The following is a 19,050-nucleotide window of genomic DNA, read 5'->3' as shown; positions in this document are numbered from 1 at the left end:
AATATTAAAAAAAAAACAACCCAATCAAAAAATAGGCAGAAGATGTAAATAGACATTTCTCCAAAAAAGACATACAGATGGCCAAGAAGCTCATGAAAATCTGCTCAACATCACTAATTATTAGAGAAATGCAATTCAAAACTACAATTAGGTATCATCTCAAACCAGTTAGAATGGGCATCATCAGAAAATCTACAATAAATAAATGCTAGAGAGGGTGTGGAGAAAAGGGAACCCTCTTGCACTGTTGGTGGGAATGTAAATTGATACAGCCACTATGGAGAACAGCATGGAGGTTCCTTAAAAATCTATAAATAGAATTACCATATGACCCAGCAATCCCACTACTGGGCATATACCCTACGAAAACCATAGTTCAAAAACAGTCATGTACCACAATGGTCATTAAAGCATCATTTACCTTAGCCAGGACATGGAAAAAACTTAAATGCCCATTGACAGACAAATGGGTAAAGAAGAAGTGGTACATATATACAATGGAATATTACTCAGCCATAAAAAGGAATGAAATTGGGTCATTTGTAGAGACGTGGATGGATCTAGAGACTCATACAGAGTGACGTATGTCAGAAAGAGAAAAACAAATATTGTATATTAACACATATATGTGGAACCTAGAAAAATGATACAGATGAACCAATTTTCAGGGCAGAAATAGAACACAGATGTAGAGAACAAACATATGGACACCAAGGTCGGAAAGCGGTGGGGGTGGTGGGGGTGGTGTGATGAATTGGGAGATTGGGATTGACATAGATACACTGCTATGTACAAAATAAATAGTAAGAAAAAATTATGTTTATTTAAACCGAAGTATAATTCTGACAAACTTTTTGATAGCAACAATAATTAAGTTCTGTAATATGTCAGCTTAAATATAATTCCCAAGGCCCTTAGTTAACTTTAAAATCTAGTATGAATGGTAAGTATAATTTTGGATATCTGGGTAATTTCTAAGTAATGTTTAATTAGTTTTTGTAATATGTCAGCTTATATATATAATTCCCAAGATCCTTGGTTAACTTTAAAATCTATAAATGGTAAGTATAATTTTGGATATCTGGGTAATTTCTAAGTAATGTAGGAGGCTCAAACATTGGTCATGAGGTTTAGTCTATATCTAGCTTTGCTTCTTATATTATATGTCATGAAGTAGGTAGATCTTTATGTCAGTCAAATTGCCACTAAGAAGGTATAAAATGTATGTGTGTAGCAGTGGGGATTATTTCATGTGTTCTTATAAACTCTTTTGGTTTGTGTGAAATTGTGATTTATATTAAGAAATATATATTTTGTCTTCCTCTTGTTTCTGGCTCCTAAAACCCTTGGAACTTCCTAAGTGATGAGCGTAATAAAGGTGTCTTTTGTTATGTTAAAAAGAAAAAAACAAACAAAAAAAACCCTGTAGTGATCGAATGACAATCATATTCCTTTCCAAATAGTCACACATATTGTTACATGAAAATTAACTATATGAAGAAAATAGTTAACAAATGAATGATGTTCTACTACCTATTGATTAATCATTCAGCTTCATAATCATAGGGAAAAGACTTAATGTATCTATGCATAATCCAAATTAATTTATATTCATTTCTTTGAAAAAGGTGATTTTTCCATAAGTAAAAAAATTCTACATCAATAATACTGTTCATCAAAATATAAATGCAGATAAAGGGGAAATAAAAAGTCCATGTGATATATTTTAAATCTAGTTTGAATTTTCTTAATTGCAGTTTGTAAAATGTTTCAGGGCCATATTTAAGTGATATAATTGCCTAATGATAATCAGAATAAAAAGTCTTGGAAGAAGTAAGCATTTATAGTCCATTGAAAAATTATTGCTTAAAACATAATTGTTTTCTATTTATTGATTTGCAGTGACAATGACAAGAACATTTACCAAAGTTGCTTTGCTTTTAGTTGTAAATGGAAAAGGTGATGTTTATGAATACTTCAATTATAAGTGCCATGAAATATATTTTGAATAAAGGCTCAAATATAGTGAAAATAGCAATGAAAGTGATAAGTAATAATGGGCTCAGTATTAGTAGTATCTATAATCTGTTTTGTATATATGTACATATGTATATAATATTTATTATTAATAAAAGTATACGTTATTCTATACTATTGTGGTGATTGTAAAATTGGCCACAATATTTTGCAGATCCTCCCATCAAGAACTAGAGTTTATTTCCCTGGACGTTATATTTAAGCTAGCCTTATGATTTGATTTAACCAAAAGCATGTGTTGAAAGTGAGGCTGTGCAAGTCATGAATCTAAGACTCGACAGGCCATGTATTTCTATTCTTTCTGCCAACACCCTCATATAAAGAAGCCCGAGTTAGTTTCTCCGGTGATGACAGACACATGGGCCCTGTTGCACCCTTTCCTAGAGCTCACTCCCAGATCAATCACCCAGCTACCTGACAGCGGGCTTGAGCCCAGCAGACATCAACAGATCTGCTGAACAACTATAAGCTAAATCACCAAATAACAGAATAATGAGATAAATAAATGGCCTTTATTTTAAGTTGCTAAGTTTTTGAGTATTTTCTCTCAAGTGGTAAAGAACTATTAAAAACATTAATCATGTAAGGAGGACAAGGAAAAGAAATTTATCGCTCAATCATTTCATTGTACAGATTACAAACAAATTCAGAAGGGTGATGTTTACTTTTTTAAATTGTACATCAGGTTTGTAAATCACCTGCAATGTTAACTCTGTTGTGTAATTAATTTTTGGCCTTTTTTCTACTGACGATGTTAAAGAGATATGTCAATTAACTTTAAAAAAATACACTCAAATATCTAATTCTATATGCAAAAGTGAAACTAACATGGTACCACTGTGAAATATGTCATGTTTAGTTTTATAATAAATCTGAAACTATTCATGACTCCATAAATATTTAACCTTAATATTCAAGATACCTAGTATTTGCTTTTGAAAGATGCACAATGCAGTTAAACTGAATTTCAGCAAAAACCAAAACAACACAAAACAAAAAACAGTAACAAAAAATATAACCAAAATCTTACACTGCATAAGATCTTAAAACGTGAGGTTTTTTTCCCCCTGGTGATTCAAGGAAATCCACAGTTTAAGATTCATAGTATCTCTTGGGAAAAGAGTTATTATGGGTGGCCAGTTTTCTAGAGATGTAGGATTTTACCTACCTCTTTATGCATCAACTATTTAAATCCGTCCACTTTGAATAATTTTCTTCCTAAAATATATTTATTGCCCTACCAAAAGAAGGATAATTTTAATGGTTCTTAGAAACTGAATATCTGTGGCATATTAGTTATTTTAGCAAATATTTGTTTCATTCATCATTTCCACTTCTCTAGAAAGTGATGCTGGTTGTGTTGGACTTGGCTCTTTGGCTTGCTTTGTACAATGGAATGTGGACAGATGAGGCAATGTCAATTTCAAGCCTTAGGTCCTAAAAGGCATTATGAGCTTTCACGTGACCATCTGGGAGCTACTGAATTCTACCATGACAAGTACATGTTCTGGAAGCTGGCTCTCATTTCTTAACTTTTCCCTTCATTCTCTTGCTACAGTGTCACTTCTCTTTTTTGCTTATAAACCAGGCATCCAGTATTGTTTCAACTAAGTAAATCTGTGAGTAGAATTTGAATGAGAAATTGGGGCTCCATATATGATTAAAGTGAATGAAGTTTGGAATATGAATTTTGGAATAAATAACTTCATTGCAAAGAGTCTGCTTACTCTGGTAGATTTATAATTGCTCAAAATACTTGTTGTCCTTCTGAGGGCAGGCCTTCTAGAGGGAATAATTGGTATCTCTACCATGTTGAACTCAGCCCTGACACAGATTGACCAGTGAAATATGAGAGAAAAACAAATGTTTAATGTCCAAGCAGAAGCTTTACAAGCCAGAGTGTAGCTCACCAACTGCCATGGACTGAATGTTTGTGTGTCCCAAAATCCAAATGCTGAAATCCTAACCCACAATGTTATGTTATTAGGAGCTGGGGGTCTTTGGGAGGTAATTATGTCATGAGGGTGGAGCTTTCATGATGGAGTTAGTGCCCTTATGAAAGAAACTCCAGAGAGCGTTTAGTCTTCTAAATAAAATAAGAGAATGGCAGTCTGCAACCCAAAAGGGGATCCTAACCAGAACCTGACCATGCTGGCACCCTGATCTTGGACTTCGAGCCTCCAGAACTGAGAAGTAAATTTCTGTTGTTTAAAAGCCACCCCGTCTGTGTCACTTTTTATAGTAGTCGAAACTAAGATGCCTCCTCTCTGTTCACTCTACTTGGAAACTGACATGATAATGACAATGACAAGAGCTGCTTCATCAACCTGGTTACAGAACAGAGAGCTCAGAGCACAGCCACAGCTCATCAACACTGGCATGCCACGAGTCAGAAGTAAACCTTTGTTATTGTCCATCATTGATTATTTGGAGTCATTGCATAATCTAGACTGAAAGTCACTCTTACTTGTTTTATAAAATAAATTTTACTTGTTCAAAAATTTGTGGGACTTTTTTTTAGATAACTATATTAAACATATTGATGTGGAAGGACTCCATATCTTATAATCTTGATAGATTTTAAATGACTTCCAAAACATCAGAGATCACTTCAAATTTTGAAGTGATGGTCATAAACTTCTTTTTAGCTACTTCAAGATTATGTTACAGTTTTTAAAATGTGAAGAATGTGAAATGAGTTTCAAGAAAAAAGTAATTAGGGAGGAAAACCAACTTTAGAAAGTTTATATTATTAATTAATTGTTTAACATCAAACCACAGAGATAGATGCTACAATTATTTCTGCATCACTGGCTCACTGCCTTCATAAATGCTACTACAGAGTGCCAGCCACTGAAAGTGATTGCATTACTTTTCAAATTTCACTGTGTATTGCATGTTCATGGACAAATTCATCAACAATTAAACAAATTCTGAGTATATTTCATCTTAGAACAATGAAAAATTTATTATTTAATATGCCTGAAAATCTAAAAAATGTTTGATGATTAAGTGAGCCATGAAGCTTCAATACCTTCATTACATCATTTTACATTACGTCCTGGGTAAAAATAAGACATGCTTTATCTGTAAAGCTGATCTAATGCATTCTCATGACTTTGAATGCCATGTATTTTCATACCCTCAGGTGTATATCTCCAGCACTAACTTGTTTTCATAGCTGCAAACTTATATATACAACTAGATATTTAATACATTTACATGGATATCTGACAGTGATCACAAATTTAAACATCCAGAACTGAATGCTATGTGGGTTAAGCCAAGAACTGTTTCTATTCTATTAATGACACTAATATTCAAAGAGTTTTTCAAACTAGAATCTTTTTTATAAACAATGAATTTTCAACTTCATTATCTGAGAAATTTCAGAGTTCTATTGATCCAACCTCCTATATTTAGAATCATCCCCCCTTCTGCTGCCTATTTTATTCAATATCTCCTACTAGAAATACACTAAGTACTCATTAAACATTCACTGAAGAAATTAATATCCAGTGAATAGGTGGAGTATCTAATATAGTCAATTTATTGAATTATCTTCTTTGTATAATAAGATATTTTATTAACCTGTTTTACAGTTTTCTGTATGTGTTTATTAAAATATTTTATTTAAAATTTGTTTCAGGTTTATTGAGGTATAATTAAAAATTAAATGATAAGATACTTAAAATGTACAACACGATGACTTGATATATGTATACATTATTAAAGGACTCCCCCAGTGAGTTAATTAACACATCCATCACCATACATATTTACTTTTTTGGTTTTGGTGAGAACATTTAAGTTGTACTCTCAGCAAATTTCAATTATACAATACAGTGGTGTCAGCTATAGTCATCATGTTATACAATAGATCCTCTGGCCTTATTCATCTTATAACTGAAATTTCATACCCTTTTAACAACCTCTCTTTATTTCCTCCAACCCCCAGCCAACAGCAGTCACTTTTCTACTCTCTGATTCTATGAGTTTAACTTAAAAACAAAATCCACATATAAGTGATACCATGCAGTATTTATTTTTCTCTGTCTGACATTTCTCTTAGCATAATGCCCTTTAGTTTCATTCATACTGTTGCAAATGACAGAATTTCCTTCTTTTTAAAGGCTGAATAATATTTCATTGAATATATATACAATGAATATATACACAAAATATATTTACATATTTTCTTTATCCATTCATCTGTAGATGGACACTTAGGTTGTTTCCGTAATACTGGAAATAATACTTTGTAAATAATACTTGGCTTCTGTAAATAATACTGCTATAATCATGGAAGTACAGATATCTCTGAGATAATGATTTCACTTCCATTGGATATATACACAAAAGTTCGATTATTGGATTATATGGTAGTTCTATTTTCCATTTCTTGAGGAATATCCATACTGTTTTCCATAGTGTCTGTGCCAATTTGCATTCCCACCAACTAGTGCACAAAGGTTCCCTTTTCTTCACATCCTGGCCAACACATATTATCTCTCGTTGTTTTGATGATAGCCATTGTAACAGGTTTGAGGTGATATTGTGGTCTTGATTTTCATTTTCCTGATGACTAGTGATTTTGAAAATCTTTTCATGTACCTGTTGGCCACCTGTATGTCTTTGGGGAAGAAGTCTATTTAGATCTTTTGTTTATTTTAAAGTTGGGTTATTATTCTTTTGCTATTGAGGTATATGAGTTCCTTATATATTTTGGATATTAACCCCTTGTTGGATATATGGTTTGCAAATATTTCTCCCATTTCATAGGTTGTATTTACATTTTATTGATGGTTTTCTTTACCATGAAGAAGCCTTTTAGTTTGAGTAGTCCTGTCTTACTGTAATCCTACAGTTTTAAATAGAAAAGGAAACATTACACATATATATGTATATATATACATATATATATATGTATAACTGTTTTTCCTCTCTTTCTCTGTTATATTTTTCTAATGATGAAAGGATCACTAATATTGAAATGACAAAATCATGAATCTCATCTTTAATTCAAGTTTCATTGAATGCACCTGTCAGAATAGTTTAGGTTGTGTTGCAAAACTCATTGGTTTGAAACAACATATGCTATGTTTTCACATGCACTACATGTATATCACAGGTTGACTGATGCAACTACTCTGCATTTTCCTTAGTCTAGGATCTATATTGACATAGCAGACAACATATGGAACATTGCTTGTTTCCAAGGCAAAAGTTAGGGGGAAAAATGGTAGTGAAATTAGATTAGGTTTTTAAAACTTCTCTCAGGAAATAAATACATGTCTTTCACTCTCATTTCACAGAACAAAATCCGTTACTTTGAAGAGGTAGGCAAGTTTAATTCTACCATGTTTCTGTGTGAGAACAAGAAAAAATCTTAATAAACAACACCAATATTTATCAGAGTTTAATATTTACCTTCTGATCAAATAGTTGGTCCCCTATCCTTTACTCATGAGTATCCTTTACTCACCCTTATCATTTACTCAAAATACAACACCATGTCCTCACAGAAGCAATGAAAAATTCTTTTCAATTATGGCATCAATCTCAATGTCCAAGATGTCTGAATGATGTGAGGTATTATGTACTTATGCAACTCAGAGACCTATGAACTAAAAGACAAGGTATCTGCTCTCCAAGAGCCCACTTCCTACCCATGGATGTTGAGAAACCAAAAATGCTTTTAATGCTTTTAAAGTCAGTGTCCAAAATGATTAAAATTTTATTATCTAGAATATTCTAGAAGACCATAAAACCAGGCACTATTTCCATCGTTTCTCTGTGTGTCTTAAGTAAGAATACACAATGCATGTTATTTTACTCTCATGATAGATAGATATATAGATATAATGTTACATATATATTTCAAACATTGTTTTATACATGCTAGAGAGAGAGAGAAGAGAGGGAGGGAGAAGAGAAGAGAGGAAGGCCAGAAAATTTAGTTTTTTTTCAGGTTGGGGAGACAGAATATGAAATATAATTCATTTTCCCTGCTTTACATAAGACATAGGCTTTCCATCATTGACCAAGAAAGACATTAGTTTCCTAGGCACATGACAGAAATAAAATATAGTCAGCTCATCAGCTATTAAATAAATATAAGATCAACTATTTTGTTATATGAATTACAAAGTTACCTCTATCACCAGTGCGATCTTATATATAGTGTCCATAAAATCATGATAGCAAATAATAATCAAAATTCCTTCCCCACTGCATATGTCAGGCAGTTTAGTCTCTGTTCCTCATGGTCCAGAAGTGGTAGCTATTAGGCACGATAACATCGTTCTCCTCGTTGTACAGTTAACATTTTTTTGAAACTTTTATCAGTTTCTTTTGAAACTAGAAAAATTAGTCTTCAGTAGTTATGCAGGGCATAGGCTTCTAGAGTACACTCATCTCACAGGCTTAAATGTAGAAAAGGCAAGCACAGAATTCATAGTTCCAATTGACAGTTTTAAATGTAAAATGTTTTCATTAAATACACCACAACACAAGAATAAAAAGTATTTTACAGGTAAGGAATTCTACCTCTGGACATATGTTTTCTGGCTTCTGTAAATTGAACAGACTCTAGGTGACAAAGTGATAATGCAATAACAAAACTATTTCACCTGCAATAACAAATGCCAAATTCTATTTCACCTGGCAATATTGTGGAAACTCTGTGGGCTATAACTACATCTGATAGAAATAGTATATTTTTAGTATATATAGTATAGTTACTCTGTTTTGCTACATATACTGTGGGTGTTCAGTGAAGAATCATGTAGAGTGTAGATCAGTCCATATGTTAGAGATGATGGTAATTTAAACTTGGATGGGTACAGTTCAGTAAGGAGATATATTGTGTATAGAATGAAGTGACTTACTGATTGATTGCATGTAGTAAAAACAGGGAGAGATTCTAGAGAGTCAGCAGCTTGATAAACTGGCTCAGGTGAGACTTTCTCCATCAGTTCATTAAAGAATTATATTCATAGGTGAATTCTCTATTGATGAGGACACTTTGATCATGTTGCAAACACTTGCTGATTGTTGGCCTCTTCAACCTCCCAAATGAATAACTTTGAGGCAATAAGCAGATATGGAAAAATTGCACATTCCATCACATACACATTATGCATCATTTTAGTGATAAGTAGTATGTGTAAATAGAAGAGCCATAATCAGGCAAAGAGGAAATGGGTGTGTTTCTATACAGAAGTAAAGCTAATCTTTGAGTCCAGATTTTTTTTCTATTATAATACAGAACAGCCTCAATATCAGTTAACTAGAAAATTAGGTATTTTAGCCAAATTGTACTTACATACTTAAACTGACATGGAGCATTAAGTTATTGAATTCTATTATCAACAAAGGCCTAGGAAGACATTATGTCTATACGATGCCAGAAACGCCAACTGAAAAGTAAAAGCAAGTAAATTTATGGATCTATTTATTTATAATTACAAAAAACCTATTTGATTTCTTTCTTCCCAGTTTGAAATAAAGCCAGTTTTGTTTTAGCAATCAACACCTCAGGGTTTGTGGCTATTCTTGCCGTTTGTGTTCTTATCATGTCAAAAGTTAAAAGAATTCTACATAAAATAGCTCTTTAGATAAAAGTAGTTTCTCAAGGATTTTAGAGTGAGCTTTTTGAAACTTTTCTATCTATAAAAAAGTAGTAGCCTATATCTGAATGGTTGCCTCGGGATTCTGTTAAAGTTGCGATTAAGTTAAATTCAGACTATTACAGGATTTTATTAAATAAAGTTTATGAGAAACAGATAATAAATATATATTTAATGGCACACAGATCAGTATTGACAAGTAAAGGGCTCAGTTAGGCAGTAATTCATCAAATGTCTTGTAAAAAGATATTACTAACTACATCACATTTTGATTTTTTTTAAAAAATCAAATAACCAATAATTACAATTCAGAGACACCCAACATGAAGTAATATTACATGGTTATTTGGGAGGCAGTAAAAATGTGTAATGAGGAAACAAACTACAATAAGAAAAAAAGGAGAGGTAATAATTCAGTCTTTTTACAATATGATGTTAGAATGATGAGTTTATAAGAAGGCAGAAGTACAGCATTCCTTGGTTTAAGAGTAAGATCAATTCTGAAATAAAATATATGTTAGCTAGATGTAGTAGGCAGTTCAAAATAAATCTGTCTAAAAGAGAACTAACCTCTCATAGGAAAATAAATGTGTGTGACATTCATAGGCTTTATATGGTGACAGACTGGTGGGCTCAGGTTACTTAGTTGAATCCCAGTAGATCAACAGGGATTGAAAATTATTTAATGACTGTCAGTTTAAAAATTCACTAATAAAATATAGTATACTAATGGTATAGAGCCTGAAAAGTGTACACATTTGAAGTTCTTAAGTAGGTAGGGAGTTCATCTTTGCCTTCCATCCTAAATTCTCCAGAGGTGTGCTTATAGCAATATGCTTTCAGTTAAAGCCTGAAAGGCCGAGGATGTAAGGCATTTAGAGGAGATGATTTCTACTTTAGGAGATTGCCCTTTACTGTTAGAGCCATCCCCAGGATGATCGTTTAGTGTGCTGGGACTCCTTATAACTGGAAGAGATTTCTAAAGCTGCTTTCTTCAATAGAAGAAAAAAAATCATCCATCTGTGCTCAGCACTTTGTTTTTACCTCTACTTTAGCTTAGGTTATATTATCTTGTGTTGGACTATTTACATGTAATTATCCATTACAATATGGTGAACACTGGAAGAGGAGGGAACAGATTTTGTGTGGTTTGGATTGGTTTCTATGCTGATGTTCCTAGTGTCTATTAAAGGGCCTACCAACTGGAAGGCTGGTATTCTTCAACGTATATGAAGAAAAACAGGGAAAAACGAAAGTAGGAAGGAGGGGAGGAGAGAAATGGAAGGCAGGTGCTGTTCTAGGATTATGCCCCTGCAAGACATTCTTGTAGGTACTTGATAATAGTCAATTGAAATCATTTTAAGGGTAATATTACTTCAAACAATGATTGCCTCCAAACCTTTGAGCTCATATCATGTAGCCATGCAAATAACATAGCTTTACATAGCTTTTACAGCAGAAAGTAAAATGCAAGTACATCTTCTTAGCTTAACTTTAAACAAAAACAGTTTTCTTAGATGGTGATACAATTGGAAAGTGGAAAAATATAGACATAATTTAGTTGATTATATGTAATACTGTATATTAGTTTTGTAAATTCCCCTCATGAATAGTTTTCTAGAGTATATTTATTTTTTTCTCTACTATTAAATTGACATGCAATGTTTGTATATCTATTGGTATCTTTCATGGTATAACATAGTATAAGTAACCAATGCATATTATTTGGAGTATGAGAGTAGGTTACAGAATTCTAGAAACTGATACTACAAAGATGGGTCCCTGTGACTATGTTTTCTAATTCTAATGCTTCCTAATCTTTTCAGAAAGGGATAATAATAGCTATTATTTTAAAATGCCTAAATTTTTATAGTCATAATAGAAAAGTATCAATTCAGTTATTTTCCCACTTTAATGGAATAATAATATTTTAAAATATATTGCCACTATCTAAAATACAATGTTCATTAGCAGCAAAATAAACATGTGGCAGACAAGGTGTAACATTTTGCATACAAATATAAAATCCTTAGATACTCCTGGAAGATAGATATTAACCCTACTTTGATTTGTGATTTACCCTACTTGGAAAACCAAGACTCAGAGTAGTTAAGTAATATGTTAAGGTGATAAGACATTAATGATTTGCAAAGCTCAAGTGCAGACACAAATATGTCTGACTTCAGAGCATACACATTTTTACTACATTGTCTCTCATCACATTATATATTTGGACTATATATTGTGAACAAATATATATAATAGGTCTACATTTTCTGAGAGAAATATAAGTCAGAGCAGATAATACTAAACACTGATTTTTTTGAAGTTAGAACCACATGCTGTATTACGGAATTCTCAAGTATATATAAAAGACAGGTTGACATTGGGGATCCTCTGGGTTCATATAAAATGATTACATTAATTACCTCTTTTGGGAGGAACTATTTATTTTAATTTCTTAATTATTAATGATGTAAAATTTTGAGCATATTTTGTCTTTATTATTAAAAGGAATTTAAAGTATTTTTAATTTCTAGGTTTGAATATTAAATAATGCTATTTTATATTTATATATATAAAATAGAATGCTTAAGATCCTTCCTACCTCTGTCCTGAAACACATTGTATTGGAAGTCAGATGCCCTAATCATGAAATTAAATAGAACATGAGACTCTTGGCTAATGGAGGTCATTAATCTTTCACATTATAGTGTATAATAGTTAAGAGCAAGGCACAGAATGTGTATTAGCCAGGTTCAAAGCTTGGTTCTGACACACACTAAGTTCTTCTTTTCGAGTCTCTGTGCCACCTTTTCTTCATCTACACAGGGGAAGAATAATAATATCTAAATCCTTTTGTAGAAAAAGATAATAAGGGGCAGAGGTATTAGACCATATCCAAGCAAAAAGAAAAAACAGGCCAGAGTTATATTAAAATTGTAGTCTATGTAAATCCAAAGGTCATAAATTTTCAATTATATCATGCTGCATCATAAGAAATAGGATGAAGGGGATGGGGGTGGAGAGGAGAAAAAAAGGGACAGGCATGGGAAGAAGATAGTAACAAAATAGAGGAGGAAAAGAGGAATAAAAAACAGAAGAGAAGGAGAAAGGAGTAATGGAAGAGAAAGAAGATATTGTTACTTGCTTATACATGAAGTTCTGAAAACTGCCATTAGGCCATTTTAAGGCAGGTGCTATTCTCATTTTACAGATGAGCAAATTAAGGAATAAATATGCTAAATCGCATGTACAAGGTGAAGTATTAAAAGTGGCAAACTCAGACATTAAGAATTCTCAAATTTTCTAACCGAAGTATTAAAAGTACAGTTTTTATGAAATCTTACTACCCTATTATTCTCTCTACAGTTTTCTGGTGAACATTGGTATTTTTATCATTAAAAGGAGAGGAGAATTTTTGAGTACTTTATTTTATTCATAAGAAGCCTTTAAAAAACTTTTGAGAATTTTTACTTAGCGTATATAGGTGATAGAGGGCTCTTGAGGTCAAGTTCCTTGAAGAAAAGATTAAAGAAAAAAGAATGTGATGATATTGGAAATGTTTATCAACCCTAACATTTTAGAGTTCTTTCCTTGCTCTTGAATCATCCACTTGTCACTAGATAAGCTTCTGACATTTTAAAAAATAGAAGTGAGACAGGAATAGTTAGCAACTGGAAATTATTCCATTTTACACTGTTAAATTTTTAAAATGTATTTTTCATATACATTTTTGATGTTCCAAAAAATAATTAAGGTGATATTTAACAATATTTTTAAAAAATATGCTCTCCATTTTCATCATTCTTTATAGTTATATTATTTTAATTATTCATGGGAAATAACTACATCAGTTAAATATTCCCATCTGCATTTCCTTCTTTATGAAGGGCTTGTTAGCCTTTGTAATCAGAACATGACTATTTGTTAGTAAATTATACACAGTACAAAGTTGAATTCTATACATTTTTGTTGGGAGCAAGCCGAGAGGAATTTGGACATTCAGTGGAATAATTTAATTAAATGTCCTTTTCTGTGAATATATTTGCATTTATTTGATTGATAATTAGATTTAGAAAATAGTAAAAAGTACTTTCAAATATCATACTCTTCCATCCAAAAACTGTCGCTGCTAAACATGAGTGCATTGTCAAATCCATATATCCCTTGAACAGGCATCAATTTATTCAGTAAATATTGGTTAAACACTTTCTTTGGGCCAAGCACTGTTTTAAATGTTGGAGATACAGGAGTGAAAATACCCAAAGCCCTGATTTTGTGAAACTGGAATAATAGGGGTAGGCCAAATAATAACCAAAATGAAAAAAAAGGAAAATAAGCAGTATGTTAAATAGTGATAAGTGTTAGCAAAGAAGTAGAACAGGAAAGAGTAATAGAGGATACTGGCAGATTTTGCAATTTTACACAGGTAAAGGGCCCCAAGGAAAAAGTGACAGGTAAGTAAAGACCTAAAGGAAGACACTGACTAGTTCTGAGTAGGGAATGATATTATCTGACATGATTTTAACAGGCTAGTTCTGGTTGCTATGTAGAGAATATATTGAATGTGCTAAGGACAGAGCAGAGGAAAGATTTAGGAGTGCGGGCATTAGAGATGGTGAAATTTTGTCAGTCTGGATATATTTGAAAGTATCAAAGAAGATGGATTGTATGTGGGCTGTGAGATTAAGAGATGAGTCATGATGCCTCTAAGTGTTTGGTTTGAGCTATTTGAAAGATGTAGTTGCTACTTGTTGATTTTGAAAACTCTGTGGAAAATTTTTTTGGGAAGACCAAGCGCTCAGTTTTAGATACACCAAGTTTGAAATGCCTAGTAAACATCCAAGTAGATGGATAAATAGATGGATGAATACACAGATGCATAGATAAATACACAGATAGATACATACATAGATAAATGGATTTGTATTTCAGGGGAAAAGAATAAGCTGTACTTTTATGTTTATGAGTCATCAGTATGCAGATGATATTTAAAGCTATAGGACTCAATAAAGTAAATGACTAAAGATGTGGAAAAGTCCTGATGACTGAGTTGGTGACAGTCCACACCTAATAAGTCAGATAATGAAGAAGCAGCAGGAGAAAAGGGAGAAGCCAATGATGTGGGTTTTTAAAAAATGTGTGTGTTATTCTGGAACTCAAAGAGCAAACATGTTTTCAGGAGAAGGATGTGCTTAGCAGTGGCAGATGTTGCCCATATACTAAGTAAGTGAAGCATGAGAACCAACCTTTGGATTTAGCAAGGTATTTATTACTGCCTCACTGGTGACCTCAGCAAGTTCATATTCTGAAGTGATAGAGGCAAATGCCTAAATACAGTGGGTTCAGTATAGAATGAGAAGAGGAAAATGTGTACAGACAACATGAACACAGTGAAAGTAAGGAGAGAAACGGGATAGAAGCTGGAGAAGATAATGAAGGCAGTAGAAGGATTTGTGGTTCTTTGGGGTGTGTGTTTGTGTGTGTGTGTAAGTAAAAGAATATGATTCAATATGTTTTCTTTAATCCAAGGAATTCATTTAATGTTTTTGTCTTATGAATATCTTGAGTAAATACTTTGTCCATTCTGAAGTTAAAGTTATAATATCTAGATGCAAACAAAATTTCTGAGATCAGCATATATTACTAAAATACATACATCCTACTCATATTTGAAAATTCATATCTAACATAAGCATTATACCAGATCATGTCAATAGGCAATTGTCAAGAAGTCAAATTTATAGACTGTGCCAGTATCACGAGTTTCATCACTTATTTTTTCTTGGATTTGTATGCAGATTAAATTTCTCTTTCCAAGTGATTATTAAATTAAAAAAATTAGTTCCCCTATTATGTTCAAGACACTATGCTAAATGTGTTACATATCTTACTCTTCACTATAGGCTTACAAAATTGATTTTATTAACCTATGTTCTAAATAAGAGTCCTGGGGATCAGCAATTCAGTGACTTTCCCAAGCCTTTGATAAATATGACTGATGTAGCAGGGATCCAGTCCAGGTATACTTAGTTCCAAAATATATGACCTTCAACCTTGACTACTTTATAACATTATAGTTACTGAAAGACAGGGACTAAGTTATAAGCAACACTTCTTTTGTATACTGGGTAGAACCAAGTCTAATGAGAGGCAATTAACATGACCTTACTCTTAATATAGCTGTTAATTTGTCCAAGAAAAGAACAATATATTGGACAAAATGTTTCTCATGTTTACAATCATTAAGCAAAAAAAAAAGTAAACTAATCCAGATTATTTTTTTCTTTTAAATGTCTTGCCATTATTATGAGACATTATTTATGAGACAGTTTTAAATTACAAAGCTAAAACAAGACAAAACAAAATTTGTGCTGCTGACAAGTCAGAGATTTGGATGCAGTAAGTTGCACATCAGATGGTGTTGATTGTGCAATAAAGGCTGTGAGGAATCCAAAATTAATCCTCTAGCTAGTCTACTGAGTTTCCCTAAAGGTTTGCCACTGGAGATGCAATTACCAGGACTCTTACAGTTCAAGTGTAACCAAATCCTTACCTCGAAAGAATGATGGCTTTCTGCATGCTTAAATTTTGTGCTGTTTAATTAATACCTAAAAATGTAAAGCTCCATGTCTTAGCTTCAAATAAAATCTCAAAAACAGAAATGTTAAATGTACTAGGAAAATAATTAGTAGCCCAACATTTTCTCATTACTTTAAAGTAGATTTTGTGTCAACATTTAGACACATATCAAGACACAACCAGCCTCATTTTAGAATTTTGGTCTTTGTAAATCCTTGACCAGTATAATATCTATTCCACTTATTGTTTTATTTCCCTTCATTTCATTGTATTTTCCTTCTAAGTTTTAAATTTTCAGTAGTGAGAAACTGCAAACATCAACAACCTCTGGATGATAATTTTATTTTTAAAATTCTATGGATGTAGAAAAAAAACTTATGGTTACCGGGGATAAGGGGGGGAGGGATAAATTGGGAGATTGGGATTGACATATACACACTACTATTTATAAAATAGATAACTAATAAGAACCTGCCTTGTAGCACAGGGAACTCTATTCAATACTCTGTAATGGCCTATATGGGAAAAGAATCTAAATAAAAAAGAGTGGATATATGTATAACTGATTTACATTGCTGTACACCTGAAACTAACACAACATTGTAAATCAACTATACTTCAATTAAAAAAAAATGTCTTATTCCTGTATGATATAAAAAATACATTTTACTGAGATACTTAAATGGTAACATGCCTGAAGTTTGTAATTTAAAGGTCTATTCATAATTCATATTTATCATTTATACATGGCCCCAGTGGTACTATAGAAAAGAATATGATTTAGAGTTGCAAAGAAATGGTTTTGAATTTCATATTTTCCACATATGAACTACATGAACTTGTAAAAGGTCTGTATTTTTCATTTCCATATGTAAATAAAAGTTAATATTACCGAGTAATAGGCTGGTCATAGTGTTATAATTACTAAATAAGAAAGTATTATTATCTTCTTGGCAATTAAAAGCAAGTAAACAATTTCTTCTCTTTTCCTCTTATCTAGAAGCACAGCTAAAGCATAGATAAATGGAATCAGTGATTGAATTTTAATTTTAGAACAACAGAAAAAAACTTATTCAACCTGTCTGTAAAGCAAAATAAAGATATGTCTTATTAAAAATGTCAATCTTTCTCATAATAAATTGAAATACTAATGTTTTTTCAAACTTTGGGAAAACTGAAAATGACTGGAATATTGTACATACACATGTATATCTACAATACACACATATATTTGTTTTTTTTAATTTTGTAACCTAGGAAGTATATATCTTATCTTTCCTTAGTGAAACATTGATATGTGATATGAATATAGAGGAATAGCATATTAAGCAAGACTTTTTTTTTAGGACCTTAAACATTGTAGTTTTGAAATGAGTTAACTTTTCATAAAAAGTGAAATTGTTATATTTCAAGACAGTTAAAGCAATTATAAATAATTTTCAAATGACTAGATTTTATCACATATGCTAAATATTACTTTTAATAACTTTGGGGCCTTTTGCTTGCTGTTTTCTACAAACACTATTAAGACTCTGAAAATTTGAATATGCAAGGAAGTGCATGAATAGAAAGACATTTTGTCATGTAGGCTGAGAAGGTGAGCACTAAAATTTTACCTCCTGCCAATGGCCAATGTTAGGAGGAAAACCAAAACCTAGTAATTATTAGTTACCATTTAAATTGAGTATGAAAATTCAGTGAATATTTTCTACTGAAACAAAGTATATAAAGTATACTTCAAAGTATATTATAAAGTATCCATCCCACTCATTTTAAAATTAATATTAAAATCCAGAGATACATTTTGGTATTGTCTTATCAGCATTAAGCAAGTGATCAGTAATCTTTGGGGCAAAAAAGAGAATTTTAAATAAATAAATGAAACTCACCTTGTCCACAATACATATCTGCTTTCTGGTTTGAGCATCAAGTATTTCAATCTCAAAGTGAGTAGTTTTTGAATGTTTAACAGCTGGAGTTGATTTTAGAGGGCCTGCTGAGAGTATAAATTGCGACAAAGAGTGAAAATTTCTCAGGTCATTCTTCAGTATGGACCGTGTAGCTCCTGGGGAAGTTAATTCTCTCTTGCGTTCTGAAGCAAGGAACTTGTGCCTTTTGAACATTGTGTGAACTACCAGGAGAATCTGTCTTGTCAACAGGAGACACTTGCAAGTGTGTTCCCTTCAAACAAGTTAAATACTGCTGGTGAAACCTGGAAAGGTCAAGTGGCATGCAATTCCAAGAGTTCAGTTTTATTTAGCAGGCTTGAAAACAATGACTGATCTCTTTCTATATATAACACACTATTGTGAATTGCTGCAATGTAGATTACTTGACCAGCATTGGAATTATTTCTAGCTTTCTCCTTTTATCTCTGCTTCTTAATATGGCCAGTAGTATCTGAAATTCCAAAGTAAGATAAGAATAGACAAGAGTTTTATCTCTGAACTCTGGATACACTAATCTTTAAACACATATATTATTATTCACACATTCACATGTAGATGTATTTAAAATTAGCTTATTGCTATCTTACAGTTAGATTTTAAAATACCTAGTACATTATTACATAACAACATTTTTTGGTAAATGCTGCCTAGGATAAAGATTTGTGCCATGTTTTGAATGCACACATATACATCTGATAGAAAACAGACAAGTTCTTCATTCCATACAGGGAGTAGAAAAATGGCAAATCATCTATGAGATTGGAATATAGAGAGAGGAACTGTATAATTTAAGGAAAAGGAAGTAAACCTTATTTTAACATTTTTATGCACATTACATCATAAGGAGA

General features: G+C 32.2%; 1 protein-coding gene across 1 annotated transcript in view; it reads right to left on the bottom strand.

Annotated features, from left to right (window-relative positions):
• The window catches only part of TECRL (trans-2,3-enoyl-CoA reductase like), a 94,852-nt gene extending 76,435 nt beyond the window's left edge, over positions 1-18,417 (bottom strand). Inside the window, exon 1 of the mRNA XM_024768971.1 lies at positions 18,143-18,417. Within this exon, the coding sequence (XP_024624739.1) occupies positions 18,143-18,376 (234 nt within the window). The 5' untranslated portion in view covers positions 18,377-18,417. The remainder of the gene's footprint in view (positions 1-18,142) is intronic.
• Between the last annotated feature and the right edge of the window lie 633 nt (positions 18,418-19,050).

This window comes from Neophocaena asiaeorientalis, unplaced genomic scaffold (genome assembly GCF_003031525.2).
Source record: "Neophocaena asiaeorientalis asiaeorientalis breed wild unplaced genomic scaffold, Neophocaena_asiaeorientalis_V1.1 scaffold48, whole genome shotgun sequence".
NCBI classification, from domain to species: domain Eukaryota; kingdom Metazoa; phylum Chordata; class Mammalia; order Artiodactyla; family Phocoenidae; genus Neophocaena; species Neophocaena asiaeorientalis.
This window is presented reverse-complemented; position numbering and strand designations above follow the sequence as displayed.